Here is a 17,244-nt window from a genome sequence, read left to right on the forward strand (position 1 = left end):
TTGATGATATTATGCACTGTAGATGATGATATGTTCAAACTCTTTGCAATTTTACACTGTCAAACTCCTTTCTGATATTGCTCCACTATTTGTCGGCGCAGAATTAGGGGGATTGGTGATCCTCTTCCCATCTTTACTTCTGAGAGCCGCTGCCACTCCAAGTTGCTCTTTTTATACCCAGTCATGTTAATGACCTATTGCCAATTGACCTAATGAGTTGCAATTTGGTCCTCCAGCTGTTCCTTTTTTGCACCTTTAACTTTTCCAGCCTCTTATTGCCCCTATCCCAACTTTTTTGAGATGTGTTGCTGTCATGAAATTTCAAATGAGCCAATATTTGGCATGAAATTTTAAAATGTCTCACTTTCGACATTTGATATGTTGTCTATGTTCTATTGTGAATACAATATCAGTTTTTGAGATTTGTAAATTATTGCATTCAGTTTTTATTTACAATTTGTACTTTGTCCCAACTTTTTTGGAATTGGGGTTGTATTTTCCCTCGTTTCCCAGCTTCAAAATTACTTGCTTTTCTCCCATTGACAGCTCTCTGGTCTTCATGTTGGTTTATCCTTTATCCTTTTTAATAACAGTTGTTTTCATAGGTGAAATTCAGGGCTCAAACTAAGAGTAGACATTCAGAGCTATTAATTGTTTAATCTAACAGGGCACACCTGGACAATAAGAAACATCTGTCAGGCACGTGTTCCAATATTTTTGATCACTTTAAAAATGGATGGGTTAAAAAAAATGGTGCCATGTGCTAATTTGTTGAACACATCTAGATGCAAATACCAGGAAATGAAAGCTGAAATTCTGATCTATCGTCTCATATTCATATTTTGCTTTAAAGGTCATAGGCAACGGTTTTCAATTTATGCACATTTGAAACTTTATATGTTAAAAAACCCTGTGTAATTTTCTTCTGGTCCCAAGAAGTATTGTTAATAAGTAATAATTAAAATAAGTTAGCGCGGATCGCGGCGAATTTCTGTTCGGCGATTTTCGTGACCACTCGGCGCGTGACGTCATTTTAGACAAACAAACCGCTTGAGTTGAGTTCATTTCCATTTACTTACATTGCCGTTTGGCTTGAGTGCAGACATGCGTTCAAGAATTTCCAAAGAAAAAACATGCCTTATTGTTGTGCAGTGAACTGTAACAATGGGACCGGTTCAGGAAGAAGTTTTTACCTTTTATCGAGAGAGGAGAAGAGACTGAGAGAGTGCATTGCTTTTTCCCGAAAGAGGAGAAGAGATGGAGCGAGAGGATTGGCTTTTTCCGAAAAAGTAGAAGAGGCGGAGCGAGTAGGTTGGCTTTTTCCGAAAGAGGAGAAGAGATGGGGCGAGATGGTTGGCTTTTTCCAAAAAAGGAGAAGAGGTGGAGCAAGAGGGTTGGCTTTTTCCGAAAAAGGAGAAGAGGCGGAGTGAGTGGGTTGGCTTTTTCCGAAAGAGGAGACGAGGCGGAGAGAGTATATTCTGCGAGTGAAGCTAGAGGGTTGGCTTTTTCTGAAAGAGGAGAAGAGGTGAAGAGAATGGATTGTGCGCGTGAAGCCAGAGGGTTGGCTTTTTCCGGAAGAGGAGACGAGGCGGAGCGAGTGGGTTGGCTTTTTCTGAAAGAGGAGAAGAGGTGGAGCGAGATGGTTGGCTTTTTCCGAAAAAGGAGAAGAGGTGGAGCAAGAGGGTTGGCTTTTTCCAAAAAAGGAGAAGAGGTGGAGCGAGCGGGTTGGCTTTTTCCGGAAGAGGAGACGAGGCGGAGAGAGTATATTGTGCGAGTGAAGCTAGAGGGTTGGCTTTTTCTGAAAGAGGAGAAGAGGTGGAGAAAATGGATTGTGCGCGTGAAGCCAGAGGGTTGGCTTTTTCCGGAAGAGGAGAAGAGGCGGAGAGAGTGGATTGTGCATGTGAAACAAAATCAAGCAGTCAAAGAAGAAATGGACCAACAACGCTCAAGCAAAAAGGAGAAGATTGGAGGTAAACATTTTTACTTTTGCTTGCAATTGACAAGTCAAGAATCCTGAGGGATCCTGTACAGTCATTGTGGAAATGAGAGAAAGGGATATTTCCTCGCTTAGAGTAGGCTATAAATAGTATAATGCCGTGGATGGCAGGCTAATGTGGCCTACCGGTGCATTGTCAAGTAATCGTTACCTAAATCTACTAGGGAGGGTGGTTTAATTATTCTTCAAAAGGGCTCTTATTTAGTATTATGACGAAAGTAGGAATTTATCATAATTACCAGGATAAATCGTTTGGGCGCGAGTCTTGTTGAGGTCCGGGGTCACCGCGATCAGAGTCGGCCGAGTCGCTGTCCGATTCCGAGGCCGCACGGTCAAACCAGTGGGCCACATTTACCGATTGCTTCTCAACGGCCATAGGTTCATACATATATGGTTTCACCTCTCGATATTTAATTTGGAGAGTTCCTACTTCAAAATCGCTATCGCTTTCAGACATTTTACACATCCTCTCACAACCAAAGTCTGTACACATGTGCTCGGTTCGCAAGTAAACACAGAGCTGCTCCCAGTCTGTTTGCCTTAAATGATGTCACGACGACGGTCCCCTGGCGGTGAAAGTGTGCATAAGTGAGATGTAAACAAACCTTCGGAAATTGGGCAAAACAGTATATTTTAACCGTTTTATTCAATTTTAGGGTGCAAATTAGACACTAGGAAGATTGAATTCGCTTTTTGGGTTGTTCTTCTAGACAATAAAGTTGATATTCTACATTTCACCTGTGACCGTTGCCTATGACCTTTAATGTATAGCAAAAACAAAAGGATTGGCATTGCTGTTGTAATACTTTTGGAGGGGACTATTGTAATACAGTCTAATATCCATTCATCCATCCATTATCCGTAACCACTTATCCTGTGCAGGGTCATGGGCAAGCTGGAGCCTATCCCAGCTGACTATGGGTAAACCCAGGACAAGTTGAAACTGTTTATCACAGGGCTGACACATAGAGACAAACAACCATTCACACTCACATTCACACCTGCGGTCAATTTAGAGCCACCAGTTAGCCTAACCTGCATGTCTTTGGACTGTGGGGGCAACCGGAGCACCCGGGGGAAACCCACGCAGACACGGGGAGAACATGCAAACTCCACACAGAAAGGCCCCTGTCGGCCACGGGGCTCAAACTGAGAACCTTCTTGCTGTGAGGCGACAGTGCTAAGCACTACACCACCGTGCCACTCCAGTCTTAATTTTATATTGATGAATGCAACATGTTCATCATGTAGTTTGGGTGGAAACCAGAATGTCTTGGTCTTGATCTATTAATAATATTTAAATTATTTTGATCTGTTAATAATATTGCTCTGTAACAATTCCGTAAAGTGTCGTTGTATCTTATAAAATCAGATCTATAGTTCATTTTCTCATCCTTGTGAAACTTTATCTCCCATTACCTCAGTATCTCTGAGCTCAGAGTGAAGCGAGTTGGCTTTAAAACACAAACTGGAAAAATGTATTATCCTGATTGGTCAGCTGGTAGCCAGTAAAATGCAAGCAAAATTAGGGGACGCTTTCATTTACTCATTTTAGGTTTAGGAGTAAGTATGGAATCGAGTTGTAAACATCATTACAGCACAATTGTATGTTATTTTTTGTGAGTTTAATTTATTATTGTTATAATGATTATCGGAATTTTACAGGTAAAATTTTACCTTTCAAAGGGCTAACAGAAACTGCTTATCTGTATGTATAACACAGTTTTGGACAGTAACTACACTCTAATGACGCTCATAAAGGCTCAACAACGTATAATTGCACCTTGAACCCGTGCCTCAGTTTGCTTCATCGCGTTTTATTGTCTTCCACCTGCTTTGGTGAGAGACTGGAGGAACCAATCAGGATCATGTATTTTTTCACTTTTGAGAGGACATTTCTAGCGGGCTAGACATTCTGCAGGAGGAGAAAAAGAAAAGCAGATCGGCTTGTATCAGATGTGATTTTCATTCTCAGTGGAACTCTTATAGTTTTATAGTCACATTTTTGATCGGGTCAAAGTGGATTAAGTGCATCACACTTCACTTCTCACAGTTTAATTGTACACAGTGATTATCAGCGGGAGTCAAACTGAGGGACACATCCCTGTAAGTGGGCTTTAAGATCTGCAGGAGGAGAAGTGAAGACTATCAAATCTGCCAACATTTTTGTGTCCCATCAGCTCTGAGTCAATCAGCAGTTAATGGAAGCAGAAAAATTCCCCAATCCTCAATTCTGTAAACGAAACATAAAAAAGTCGCTTCTCTTGTTAAAGAAGGAATACGGTGAATTTTTAACTCCATTAACCCGAGCTGCTGCTGGAAGAGTGAGATAAACTAAAGCCAGATAAAAGCTGTGTGTGTCGCTGAAGAGTGATGCTGTGTTCCTGCTGCTGGAGTGTGCTCAAATCCCGCAGTTCTCCTGCCCCAGTGTGGGAGCACTCAGGTCCGACCACAACCTCCATTACATACTAATGTTCACAACTCTGTCTTCCAGATGCCTTCAGGGAAAATCCGCTGTACACGCCGACTGCGCTCGTGGCTCGTGGAGCAGGTCACTACATCTTTCTTTCTTTCTTTCTTTCTTTCTTTCTTTCTTTCTTTCTTTCTTTCTTTCTTGTTCGAGCTTTCTGTTATCCTTTTTGTCAATACATAAACATTGTTTTCTTATCATACTGGGTACAATATTTATTGTGTGTGTATGTAGGTGAGCAGTGGGAAATATCGTGGCCTAGTATGGGACGATGATGAGAAGACGATGTTTCGTATCCCGTGGAAACATGCCGCAAAACATGACTTCCGCAGTGACGAGGACGCAGCTATCTTTAAGGTCCCATCTGTTTTCTTTGTTTCTTTCTCAGAATTATAACATTAATGTTATTCAGTTTTTATCACCGTGGCGCACAAGTCAGTGCTGAGTGTTTCTGTTTCATCAGAGCCAAAGTTTTCTGAGAAATTAAATCAGTTAAGATGTGTTCAGTGTTTCAAGTTTGGTTTTAAGTTTTGTTCACAAAATATATATGTATTTTTTATTTTAAAAAATTCTCCAGAACTCATCCCTCAGTAAGCTCCACTTCCACTTGCACAGGTACTGTTATGTGCTGGCAAGTAGGCACAGGAACTCGGGCAGGGTTCAGATAGTGTGTGGTTTGGAACACGGCCTGTGACTCTGTGTGTGTGTGTGTGTGTGTGTGTGTGTGTGTGTGTGTGTGTGTGTGTGTGTGTGTGTAACCCGTGGTGTAGGCATGGGCTGAGTTTAAAGGGAAGTTGTGTGAGAATGACCCTGCTGGTCCAGCGTCGTGGAAAACACGTCTACGTTGTGCTCTAAATAAAAGCCCAGAGTTCAGAGAGGTCGCTGAGAGGTCACAGCTCGACATCTCCGAACCCTACAAAGTGTACCAGCTCGTCCCGCTCGATGAGCAGGGTGAGACACCGCACATCTGTCTGTCTGTCTGTTAACTGTTAATGTTGCTCACGTGACTAATAATTTTTAATTTTGAAATGGACTTCATTGCTATTAGACGTCATGAAGCTACAGAAATGAAATCCGGTCGTGTTAATGTGGGGGAAGGGAAATGATGCACTCAGTTATTTACTGCAGTTATACTGTATAATGGATCGATCCACAGGACTGACTGAGGTGAAACGAGAAGAAGAGGAGAAAGACGTGAAGAGGAGTAAACACAGAAAGAGGAGGAGCAACTCGCAGATAAACGAAGAGAGTCCAAAGAAGTGGATTAAAGAGGAGGAGGCAGCTGTTGCGGCTCAGAACATTAGCATGGTGAGATATAAAAGATAAAATGCTGACGTTTTCCTTTCTAGCGCTGCACTCTTGAATTTTGGATTTTGATTGGTCAGAAGGTGCTGATTCATTTTCTGTAGCAGCAGCTCCAACTATGGTGAGGATGTAGATACCCGTAGCTTGTTGCTATGGTAACAGCTCAATCAGTGGGACGTCTACAGTGGATGCTCCACATAAATGGTTTTTTAAAAAAAAACTTGTGTAATTGTTGTGATGTTGAAGTTTTCTGTAAGAGAAAACTTTAGAAGGAGTCTCCAGTGTCTGCACTTTTATTATTATTATCTCATCTCATTATTATTATTAACTTAAAGAGAGGGAAAAAAAGAGTGGCTGGTGAGGGAACAGCTGTTTATCGCTGCTATTTAACAGTTATTCCACGAAATCGAGTTGTACATGAGCTGATAGCCAATGAGGCGCATAGCACCGAGTTGGCTATACACCATGTACAATGAGATTGAGTGGAATAACTGTTTTATTCTATCCTCATTCACTGGATTTTGAGAAACAGAGCATTTTTATTTTTGTTTTTTGCAAATTTGATAAATATAAACATCAGACAAAATAATTTCCACTGAGAATGCAAACAAACTGGCGAAATGACAGTAGCAATTTGTGAAAAATGCTATAGTAATAATAATAATTCTTGAAAAATAAAAAAGATACATTCTTACCATCAGATACTTTCATTCCATATTTTGCTGCAGGGTGTTTTTTTTTTTTTTTGCATTTTTTGTGGTTTAATTCTTCTTCTTCTTTAGGTTTTTTTTTTTGGCGGTTGGCAAACCAACTTAAAGGTGCATTACTGCCACCGACTGGGCTGGAATGTGGAACAGGAGATTTTTTTTTGGGGGGGCACCGACGACGATATTCTTTTAGCTACTTCTGTTTCATTTAAACACTTGATTACAAAATGATGTATCTAACTTGATGCGCTTCGCCATTTTGTTTTTCTCCACTCATGGTATCCTAGTAGTAGAGTAACCAGTCAGAGCGCAAGATTGCTCATATCCAGTGAATGTGCGTATAATAAAATGTCTTATAAAGTGGTAACAGGTACAAACTTGTTTCATCACACCACCTCATTTTTTAATTAATTTCCTATGATGTATTTTATTCCTCACTTGATCGTAGTTCAAATTGTTGCCAAAAACATCCATATGTAGTGGCTCAGTAGGTGAATGTCTGACAAGTTTTAAATGGAATTTGATTTAAAGATTTCAATGATGCATATTCTTATTTAATTATTATTTCTTGTGTGTGTGAGTGGTTCTTATTATTGTATCAGTAGCTTATAGGCATATAATGATATATCGTGTGATGATAAATCGTGATACATTCGAATCGATTAAATAAAAAATGAATTGTGATTGTTATCAGGCTGTGTAATTGCTGTAATTGTGTTAACCTGAAGAGGGTGCAATAACATACAATAGCGGTAATACATGTGACATCACTGTAGACGGAAGTAACGCAGCTGTAATGCCGTGAAAACCACTGAGCTCTAGAGAAAGTCTGGAGATAGCCTTTTTCCCGCTGTAGAGATGAGTGAAGCCATCTGGCCGCCATATTACCATTCCCATCGCGTGTATTTGACTTATGTGTTAAACCGTGGTAGCCGATCAAATTTGCCCCAAGAAAAGTACCTCCTGACTTTTTTTCCTCCTTTCATTACTTCCTCTTATTTTCTCAACGTTACCCACATTCCTTACATATCTTTATAGCGCTCCCCTTCACTGTTATTGTTTTTTTTCCTTTTCCAGTTCAGTCATTGATCATTATTTTTTGAATAGCTCTTTTTTATGACTATAATTATTTTTACGGAGATTATTTCAGGTTATTTCAGGTTTTCTCTTATACAGTATACCTTTCTCTTTCATATATTTCTTCTACCTTTTTATATATATATATATATATATATATACTGTATATATATATATATATATATATATATATATATATATATACACACAGAGGTGGATAAAGTGATCAACTTCATTACTTAAGTCAAAGTACAGATCCCACTGGTCAAATGTTACTCCGATACAAGTGAAAGTTGTACAGTCAAATTTTTACTCAAGTTAAAGTACTGAAGTACTTGTTTTTAAAAATACTTAAGTATTAAAAGTACATTTTCTGTCAACGCATCGTTGTATTATTGCCACAACACTTACAAAACCTCATGCCATTACCAAAGACAGAAATGTGAATTTACAAAATGAACGCATGCTGTGTCATCACGGTGGTTTAATTGTGAAGCTAGCGAGTCAGTGAAACTCCACCTGACATGCTAGCAAACTCTTTTCAAACTCAAAATCATATTGGGTAGCTAACGCTACTAGAAAAGAAAGATTTCTACATGCTAACTAACAGTGTCCAAGTTAACTAGCTATGTTTTAACATTAGCGGTGGACAAGGCTATGACAACTTGGCGGGCAAATCCATAGAAAGTCATTTGAGTAACCAGACTGCATAGCTATTGCAATGTTATCGCTAGCTCTAAAAGCACAAACAACTTCATTGCAAGCTTTCTCTTGGAATAAAATGTTTACATACATCAATATGCGGGCGGCACGGTGGTGTAGTGGTTAGCACTGTCGCCTCACAGCAAGAAGGTCCTGGGTTCGAGCCCCGGGGCCGGCGAGGGCCTTTCTGTGCGGAGTTTGCATGTTCTCCCCGTGTCCGCGTGGGTTTCCTCCGGGTGCTCCGGTTTCCCCCACAGTCCAAAGACATGCAGGTTAGGTTAACTGGTGACTGTAAATTGACCGTAGGTGTGAATGTGAGTGTGAATGGTTGTCTGTGTCTATGTCAGCCCTGTGATGACCTGGCGACTTGTCCAGGGTGTACCCCGCCTTTCGCCTATAGTCAGCTGGGATAGGCTCCAGCTTGCCTGCGACCCTGTAGAAGGATAAAGCGGCTAGAGATAATGAGATGAGACATCAATATGCTTCTGCAGGTTGGACGGTGAGTTTTTATAGGCTGTGATGTGGTTCGTTTTCGGCAAACAAAGCAAACATTTAAAATGAAATGAATCTTTAATCCTTTCAGAAAACTGAAACATGGGTTCTAGGTATGGCCATGGGTGTGTGCATTTCCCAGAAGAACCGCCTCCTTCCATTCTGCCACCAACTGACCATGTTAAATAATGCTGTGGAGAAATCATTGAACTTGATTTTATCCAGTCTATGGATGTGATGTGACCCTAGTGATTACTGATCGGCTGTCTCAGTGTCACCTGCAGTGCTGGGAATAACGGCGTTAGAGTATAACGGCGTTACTAACGGAGCCACATTTTGGGTAACGGAATAATTACTTAGTTACTTAATCCATATTTGTATCGCCGTTACCGTTACTCGGGAAGTAACGTGATGCGTTACAATTTGATATGGGCGCCTTGACAACATGAGCATTGGCAACACGGTACCGCAATATATAATAATAATTATGTACCAATATGGCTTTTACATTCTCCCATTCACCCTTTGAATGCAAGAGAACAAATCGTGATTTGCTAAGATGTTCTAGGTGGGTGGAGTCGATTGTGTTTTCCCGCTACGCACACACACGCGCACACAGAGATGGGGAAGAGACAATGGCAGCACCAAGCCGCAAAGTCGCATTTTCGAACTGGAAACACCGGCATAATTTCAAAAATCACAGGCAAAATAACATAACAGATAAACAGGGTATTCATCCTTGATCTGTTATGTTATTTTGCCTGTGATTTTTGTTTAGGATGCTTCCTTAAAAACACTATCAAAGATCTTCCTGACCTATTGTAAATGGTGAAAGCTAAGCTAACTGTAATAAACCAGGTTATCATAATGCTGTAAACTGTGAGGACTTAATTGCTCACTGACTCTGTACTCTGTACTCCAAAAAAGTAATTGCGTTAGTAACTGCGTTACTTCACTAGAAAAGAACAGTTATCCTCGTTTATCTGTAAGCAAAAAAAAAAAAAGTTACGCAATAAATACTTTTCCTGGTAACTAGTTACTTTTCTAGTGAAGTAACGCAGTTACTAACGCAATTACTTTTTTGGAGAAGTAACTAGTACTTGTAACTAATTACTTTTTCAAAGTAATGTACCCAGCACTGGTCACCTGTGAAAAAACCAATCACGTTTTAGAAAAGAAAAGAAAAAAAACATCCACTTTCAAAGCTGCTTCACAGTAACGAGTAACGAGGACCTTGATAGAAATGTAGTGGAGTAAAAAGTACGATGTTTGTCTTTCAAATGTAGTGAAGTTAAAGTCATAAGTTTCCAAAAAAAAGTAATACTCAAGTACAGATACTCAAAATGTTCTTAAGTACAGTACTCAAGTAAATGTACAGTACTTCGTTACTGTCCACCTCTGTGTGTGGGTATATTATATATATATATATATATATATATATATATATATATATATATATATATATATATATATATATATAAAGGAAGAAGAAATATATGAAAAAGATTTTATATGTTATTTTATATTTAGTTTTATATATTTTTTTAATTAATACTCACAGGTGAAATGTCCATCCACAACCTTTGACCTGACGATTTGTACAGTTCACTGCTGCACATGCAGACATTTGTCTTCTAATTTTTCTCACCAACTACATAAATAACTTGTCCAATTTTGTGTAGCTTCCAGTAGTCTAAATGACAGTTCCGCTCCGCGATTAGAGTGGTAAGCTGGCGGCCAGCTGGCTTCACTCTGACCAGCCTATTGAGCTCTCCAGATTTTATATACAGCTCAGTGGTGAAAACAGACAATAAACAGATCTAAAATGTGAAAGCGCTGTTGTTCTGACTGTACAAATAGATTCATCAAGAAATCAGAGCTCTATTTTTACAGACTGCTGAAAGATAAAGAAAAGAGAAGCAAATGGAGGCAGAACTAATGTTTATAAAAGCTTATTAAGAAAAGGACTATTTGTTTTAAACCATTTTCATTTTTAGAATAATAAAAGGAATGTTTTAGTTAATAGGCTGTTTATATTTTACTCCAACGTTTACAAATGCGAGGGCGGCACGGTGGTGTAGTGGTTAGCGCTGTCACCTCACAGCAAGAAGGTCCGGGTTCGAGCCCCGTGGCCGACGAGGGCCTTTCTGTGTGGAGTTTGCATGTTCTCCCCGTGTCCGCGTGGGTTTCCTCCGGGTGCTCCGGTTTCCCCCACAGTCCAAAGACATGCAGGTTAGGTTAACTGGTGACTCTAAATTGACCGTGAGTGTGAATGGTTGTCTGTGTCTATGTATCAGCCCGGTGATGACCTGGCGACTTGTCCAGGGTGTACCCCGCCTTCCGCCCGTAGTCAGCTGGGATAGGCTCCAGCTTGCCTGCGGCTAGAGATAATGAGATGAGATGAGATTTACAAATGTGGGTAAATAATTATTTTTGGTCATTAAGAAAATCAAATAATTTTTTTAATTTAACAAAAGGAATATTTAAGTTGATAAAGAATAGGAAGATAAATGTTGCATTTTTTTGGTAATAAAATATCTTTGATTTTTTTTTCTTTTTAAAAATATTGTCGGAAAATCGAGTCGTGAGTTGTGTGACTTGTCGCATGTCTAGTAACTTGAGTTGGGTTTTTGGAAGAGGCGGATTATTTAGCACCTGTATTTCCTCTATGTAGGTCTGTGTAACCTCCTGTTTCCTCGGAGGTAATGGGTGACGAGATGACAATTTTTAAAAATCTTGTTTTTTCCCTCCTTCTATGATGACTTGCAGGAAGCTGAAGTCACTACAGGAAGTGACATCTCTGTGCATCCTGATGAACAAATAGAGCATGCTGATATGATGAAGCGTGATGGAGGTGAGAGTCGTACCTAAGTCTGAGATGTTTATGTCTGTAAAACTCGGATCGTTTTCACTGATGTGCTCGAGATTGTTTGTTTATTTATTTTTGTCTCGTCTCCAGTCATCGATGAGATTCACTTAAACCTCACAGTGGAAACCATCCCGCCTCCTGGACAAGTCAGAGGTAATTCATGAATAATGCATTATTTATAATTGTTAATTTATCTTTTATTAGTTGAGGCGGGGTCTCAGATAGTGGGCTGTCAATCAAGATTGCTCATTAGAAGCTTTGACCACACCCGTGAGTTCAGCAGCTTTTTGACTGATTTATCACATTTGCACCTCCTTCACTCTCTCTGTCTGTCTGTCTTTTTTAGAATGTCCCTCGTTCCTCATCAGGGTTTATTACCTTGGAGTGGAGGTGCTGAGTAGAGAGGTGATGAGTGATGACGTTCGCATCGCTTTCCTCCCGCCATCTCCGGCTCCACCCTCTGTAAACAGTACAGGTTTTCCTCGAGTTCCTCTTCCTCTTCCTCCCTCCGACCTCACTTCCAATCAGATCAGATCCATCTCCACCCTGCTGCCGTACATGGATGGCGGCATTGTTCTTGCCACGTCGAGTCGAGGTGTTTACGCTAAACGTCTCTGTCAGGGGCGAGTCTTCTGGAGGGGACCACACACTCTCACAAACACGGCGAGCAAGATGGAGAGAGGCGTGAAACCAACACTGATCTTTAACAAGCAATTCTTCAAACAAGGTAATTATAAACAAGGAGAAGTTCAGGAAACTTGTCACTTCAGTAACCTGACTTTCCTCCTGGTTTCATTGGTACTCTTTGGGGTGGGAGGTTGCGAGGTGAAGGGGAAGTTGGAAAGAAGATAGAGGTCAGCAATAATGGACAGGTTTTTAGCTCATAGGTGGGTGATTTTCTTTTCTTTTCTTTTCTTTATTTCATTCTGCGTTGTCAGGGTTCTGGAGACAGGTGGCAGTATTGAGCGAGAATTGATAGATGAGAACTATTCAGGTTCAGATTCTTGGATCAATAAGTTCTGATTTGTACTCCAGTCCAGTTAGATTTAGATAATTTGTTCATCATCTAATGTCCATCTCTTTGTTATAATTAATTCACTCGGAGTTTCTTCTCACCCTCAAATCCATATTACTGAATCATATTGAATAAGTAGTGGTGTAAAAAAATAGCACTACACTTCACTATCATGGTATTTATAAGTTTTCTAATACTGCATCGATTCTCAAAAACACTGTATCAATTTTTGATTAATAGTTTAGATGCAAAGATTCGTAGCAGACCCATGATTGTTTTGTGTTGTGTTTAATCCCCTAACCACAAGATAGGAGTGATGTGAACAACTTCAGCTGTTTGACTCTTCTGCTCCAATGTAACAGAGACAGGAAGTAGCATAAGGGCGCACCGCTAATGTTAGCATGAGCAAACCTGTTCTTTATACTCTGACAGTTTCCCTAAAATTACACTTAAAAATCACAATTAATCAACTAGTGTGTCACTAAACATCCTTTGATTGATTGGTTGATTTTACTTTTAGAGTTGGAGCAGTTCCGTAATGGTGGAAAAGAACCTGAAACTGAGATCACGCTCTGTTTTGGAGAGGAACTTTTGGAAGGAGATGACATTTCTCAGAAACTCATCATCATTAAGGTAAATATGAGCAAATCAACAAGTAAGCAAATAGATGAAAATCAGTTTAGGTGAAAAGTTAGAGGAACTGTGAAATCTAATTGGTCAGAAGGTATAAATTCATTTTCTATAACACCAGCTCTGACAGTTGTGCAGCTGCACATCACAGATTTATATTAATTAATGCGCTTGTTAAAAAAGTGTGTAGTCGTTGATTTGGTGCAGCTTTTTGTAAAGAGTCTTCATTTAACATTATTTAACATTTATAGACAGAAACTCTAACATTCAAGTTTTCCAACGTGGGAAAGTCTTCAGGGCCGGAGGAGTTTATGCTTTGCAGTATCTTGGGAACAAGATGACAAGCTGTTTTTTTTCCTTTTCTTTTTTTTTAAACACCGAACTTTTCACAGACATTCCACAACATGAAATGAAACTATACACTGATTAAAAGTGTGATGTTGTTCTCCAACAATTGTTCTAGCTGTGAAAGAGGAATAACACACTTCTGGATGTGCTGTTATAGGAAAATATTATATGGACACGAGTGTTTTACTGGGAAATATGCCACTCATATTTTTCATACAAGCTACATCCGGGACATGGAGAACCAAAACCATGACATAAATCTCTATGTGTCACTCGTGAGGAAATCGATTCATTGTTTTGATAAATTTAGGTACATTTTGTTTGTGGATGCGTCTGTATAATAAAAAGAAAATCACACATTGGCTTGAAGATATGAAATTTATCTTCTCATGTTGAAAAATTTGCATTTTTCATACAAAATACATTGTGGATCTAAGTGACATATTTCCCGATACTTCACTCCGATGACATAACTTCCAGTGTTTTCCCACTGACTAGATGCGTGTTGTCAAAATGGCAAACCAGTTCAAAATTAAAATTCTTTTGCTTACATGACATTACATTGCATGGCATTTAGCAGATGCTCTTATCCAGAGCGACATACAATGAGTGCAAAAGTCATGACATGAAGTGCTGAACTTCTAGACAAGAAGTGCCAACTGAACAAGTGACAACAATACCTAGTGTAATATGCTGTTAAAATACCAATACTCAAACAGCCAAGGAAACAAACCAACCATATAAAGTACACCTAAATAGAGAACTCAAAACAGCTAACTATACCATAGGCTAGAGCATACACAGCCTGGGTTGGTCAAGACCGAAATGCAGTTACACAGTGGGCAGAGGTGCAGCCTGAAGAGGTGAGTCTTCAGTATGCGCTTGAAGGTGGTCAGTGAGTCAGCAGTTCTGACCTCAATGGGAAGGTCATTCCATCAATGGGGAACCAGGACAGATAGTAGTCTTGAGTGGGCTGAGCAGGAGCAGAGAGGAGGAGGGGCCAGGTAACCAGTAGTAGTGAAGTGTAGGGATTTGTCTGGCACGTAGGGGTGGAACAGACTCTGGAGGTATGCTGGCCCTAACCCCTTAACAGCCTGGTAAACAGTGGTAGCACCAATGTCTTAAATTTGATACGAGCTGTGATAGGTAGTCAGTGCAGGTCGGCAAGCAGAGGGGTGACATGGGAAGAACGAGGGAGGTTGTAGACCAGACGAGCTGCAGCGTTCTGGATGAGCTGCAGGGGTCTGATGGCAGAAGCTGGAATGCCAGCAAGGAGAGCGTTTCAGTGGTTCAAGAGTGAGAGGATCAGCGCTTGGACCAGGAGCTGAGTAGAGTAGGTGGTAAGAAAAGGGCGGATCCTTCGGCTGTTATAGAGGAGGAAATTACACGTCCGGGTCACTGCGGTGATGTTCGCTGAAGAGGAGAGTTTGTCGTCGAACATGATCCCTAGGTTCTTCGCACTGGGTGAAGGAGACCTAGAGATGTCCCCCATGGAGGTGACCATGTCCAGGGGTGGAGAGGATGGAGCAGGAATGTTGATTACCTCTGTCTTGCCTGGGTTGAGCTTTAGGTGATGGTTGTCCATCCAGTTCTGGATGTCACACAGGCAAGCAGAAATGCGAGGGGAGATTTGTGTGTCAGAAGGAGGAAAAGAGAGAAACAGCTGGGTGTCATCAGCATAGCAGTGGTAGGATAGACTATGAACAAAGATAATTGGGCCACAAGACTGGGTGTAGAGGGAGAAGAGAAGCAGACCAAGGACTGAACCTTGAGGGACACCGGTGGTAAGTGGGCATGGTGCTGATACAGTACCAGACCAGATAACCTGGAAGGAGCAATCAGAGAGGTAGGACCTGAACCAGTCTAGGACTGTCCCACAGATCCCTCGAGCTGATAAGGAAGATAAGAGGATGGAGTGATCAACAGTGTCAAATGCAGCAGGGAGATCAAGGAGGATCAGGACCGAGGAGAGGGAGGCAGTGCGTGCTGCATGAAGTGCCTCACTGACTGAGAGAAGCCCAGTCTCGGTTGAGTGTCTGGCTCGGAAGCCGGACTGGTGAGGATCCAGGAGGTTGTTCTGTGAAAGAAATGAGCAGAGTTGGTTAGCACGTTCAAATGTCTTTGACAAGAAGGGGAGAAGAGAAATGGGGTGGTAGTTCTGGATGACAGTGTCTAAGGTGGGGGTATTTCAGCAGAGGGGTGATGTGGGCCCATTTAAATTGCATTTTTTTTTTGTGGATGTGTTCATATAATAGAAAGAACATTACATGGTGGCGCGAAGATATGAAGTTTATCTTCTCGTGTTGAAAAATATTTCCACTCATTCACTTCACTCACTCATGATATATACGTTCACCACTCAAACTTCATATCTTCATGCCACTGTGTAATGTCCTCTATATATACAACTTTGGGGCTGTAACACATCACACAACCTGGCCCTCATCTTAGTGTAACAATGTAAAAGCTAATGTTGATTGTTGCTAATGCTTTCTGAAAAGCATCTTGGTGAGTACTATGCTATTTCAAGTTGTTTCAAGTCATTGCTTTAAGTGCCATTTCCTGTATTATTACTATTATTTCATTTTTAAACACATTCTGAAGAAATCTGCAGTTTCAGAATAACTACTCATCTCTCTCTCTCTCTCTCTCTCTCTCTCTCTCTCTCAGATCAGTCTACCCTGGGCTGAGAAACAGATCAAGGATGTCCAGGCATGGATACAGTCCATCTCCTTCTTGCAGAGTTTAGCCCAGCAGTCTCCATCAGGAGAAATCACACTCAGTCTGGTGGAGTTTCCTGAACAGACTGTCCCTGTGCTCTAATCGATCTCCTGTAGTCTATGTCATGTCTGAAGTAATACTTCAGAGTGCGCACTACATGGAGCATTTCAGCTTCCTCCTGAGAGATATTCTGTAAAATTGCATTATTACTGTCTTTAGCGTCTCTCTATTAACAAATTGAGTCTTGTGCTTCTTATTGTAAAACACTAATACACGCTAAAACACCATTGCTATTAATGTTACATATTAAGTTGTTTAAACAGAGATGATTGTGTATTGTTCTTGTTTGACAAATTTTAGCATGACTTTAAATTAAACATTAAAATTTAATTATGATGACCAGCACATCGTGAAGGTTTTATTCCTTGTGCACCATACACTCGATTTATTAAAGAATGGCTTTTTTTCTTGCTCTTCAAGTTCATGATGCTGGAGACTCTTAAATCAAGCTCTTATTACAATTACATGTTTACTAAATAATAGCATTACTACGCTACTTTAGACTTATTACTTACTCTATTTCCAGAAAAGTTGGGATATTTTCCAAAATGCAATAAGAACAGAAATCTGTGATTTGTTAATTCACATGAACCTTTATTTAACTGACAAAAGTACAAAGAAAAGATTTTCAACAGATTTACTGACCAGCTTCATTGTATTTTGTAAATATAAACAAAGTTAGAATTTGAAAAAAACACACACAAAAAGTTGGGACAGAGGCAAAATAAGACAGAAAAGTTTATCAGATATTCAAGTAACACCATTTTGGAAGATTCCACACAATAAGCAGGTTCATCAATAACATGATGGGGTATAAAAGGAGCATCCACCAAAGGCTCAGTTTTGTGCCAA

At 40.2% G+C, this 17,244-nt stretch overlaps 1 protein-coding gene across 1 annotated transcript in view; it reads left to right on the forward strand.

Annotated features, from left to right (window-relative positions):
• Positions 1 to 16,737, forward strand: part of irf9 (interferon regulatory factor 9) — a 28,440-nt gene extending 11,703 nt beyond the window's left edge. Inside the window, exons 2-10 of the mRNA XM_060939327.1 lie at positions 4,491 to 4,547; positions 4,701 to 4,823; positions 5,237 to 5,417; positions 5,623 to 5,774; positions 11,519 to 11,603; positions 11,709 to 11,771; positions 11,965 to 12,345; positions 13,154 to 13,266; positions 16,282 to 16,737. Coding sequence (XP_060795310.1) covers positions 4,491 to 4,547; positions 4,701 to 4,823; positions 5,237 to 5,417; positions 5,623 to 5,774; positions 11,519 to 11,603; positions 11,709 to 11,771; positions 11,965 to 12,345; positions 13,154 to 13,266; positions 16,282 to 16,434 — 1,308 coding nt within the window. The 3' untranslated portion in view covers positions 16,435 to 16,737. The remainder of the gene's footprint in view (positions 1 to 4,490; positions 4,548 to 4,700; positions 4,824 to 5,236; positions 5,418 to 5,622; positions 5,775 to 11,518; positions 11,604 to 11,708; positions 11,772 to 11,964; positions 12,346 to 13,153; positions 13,267 to 16,281) is intronic.
• Positions 16,738 to 17,244: the final 507 nt, after the last annotated feature.

Source organism: Neoarius graeffei, chromosome 14 (assembly GCF_027579695.1).
Source record: "Neoarius graeffei isolate fNeoGra1 chromosome 14, fNeoGra1.pri, whole genome shotgun sequence".
NCBI classification, from domain to species: Eukaryota; Metazoa; Chordata; class Actinopteri; order Siluriformes; family Ariidae; genus Neoarius; species Neoarius graeffei.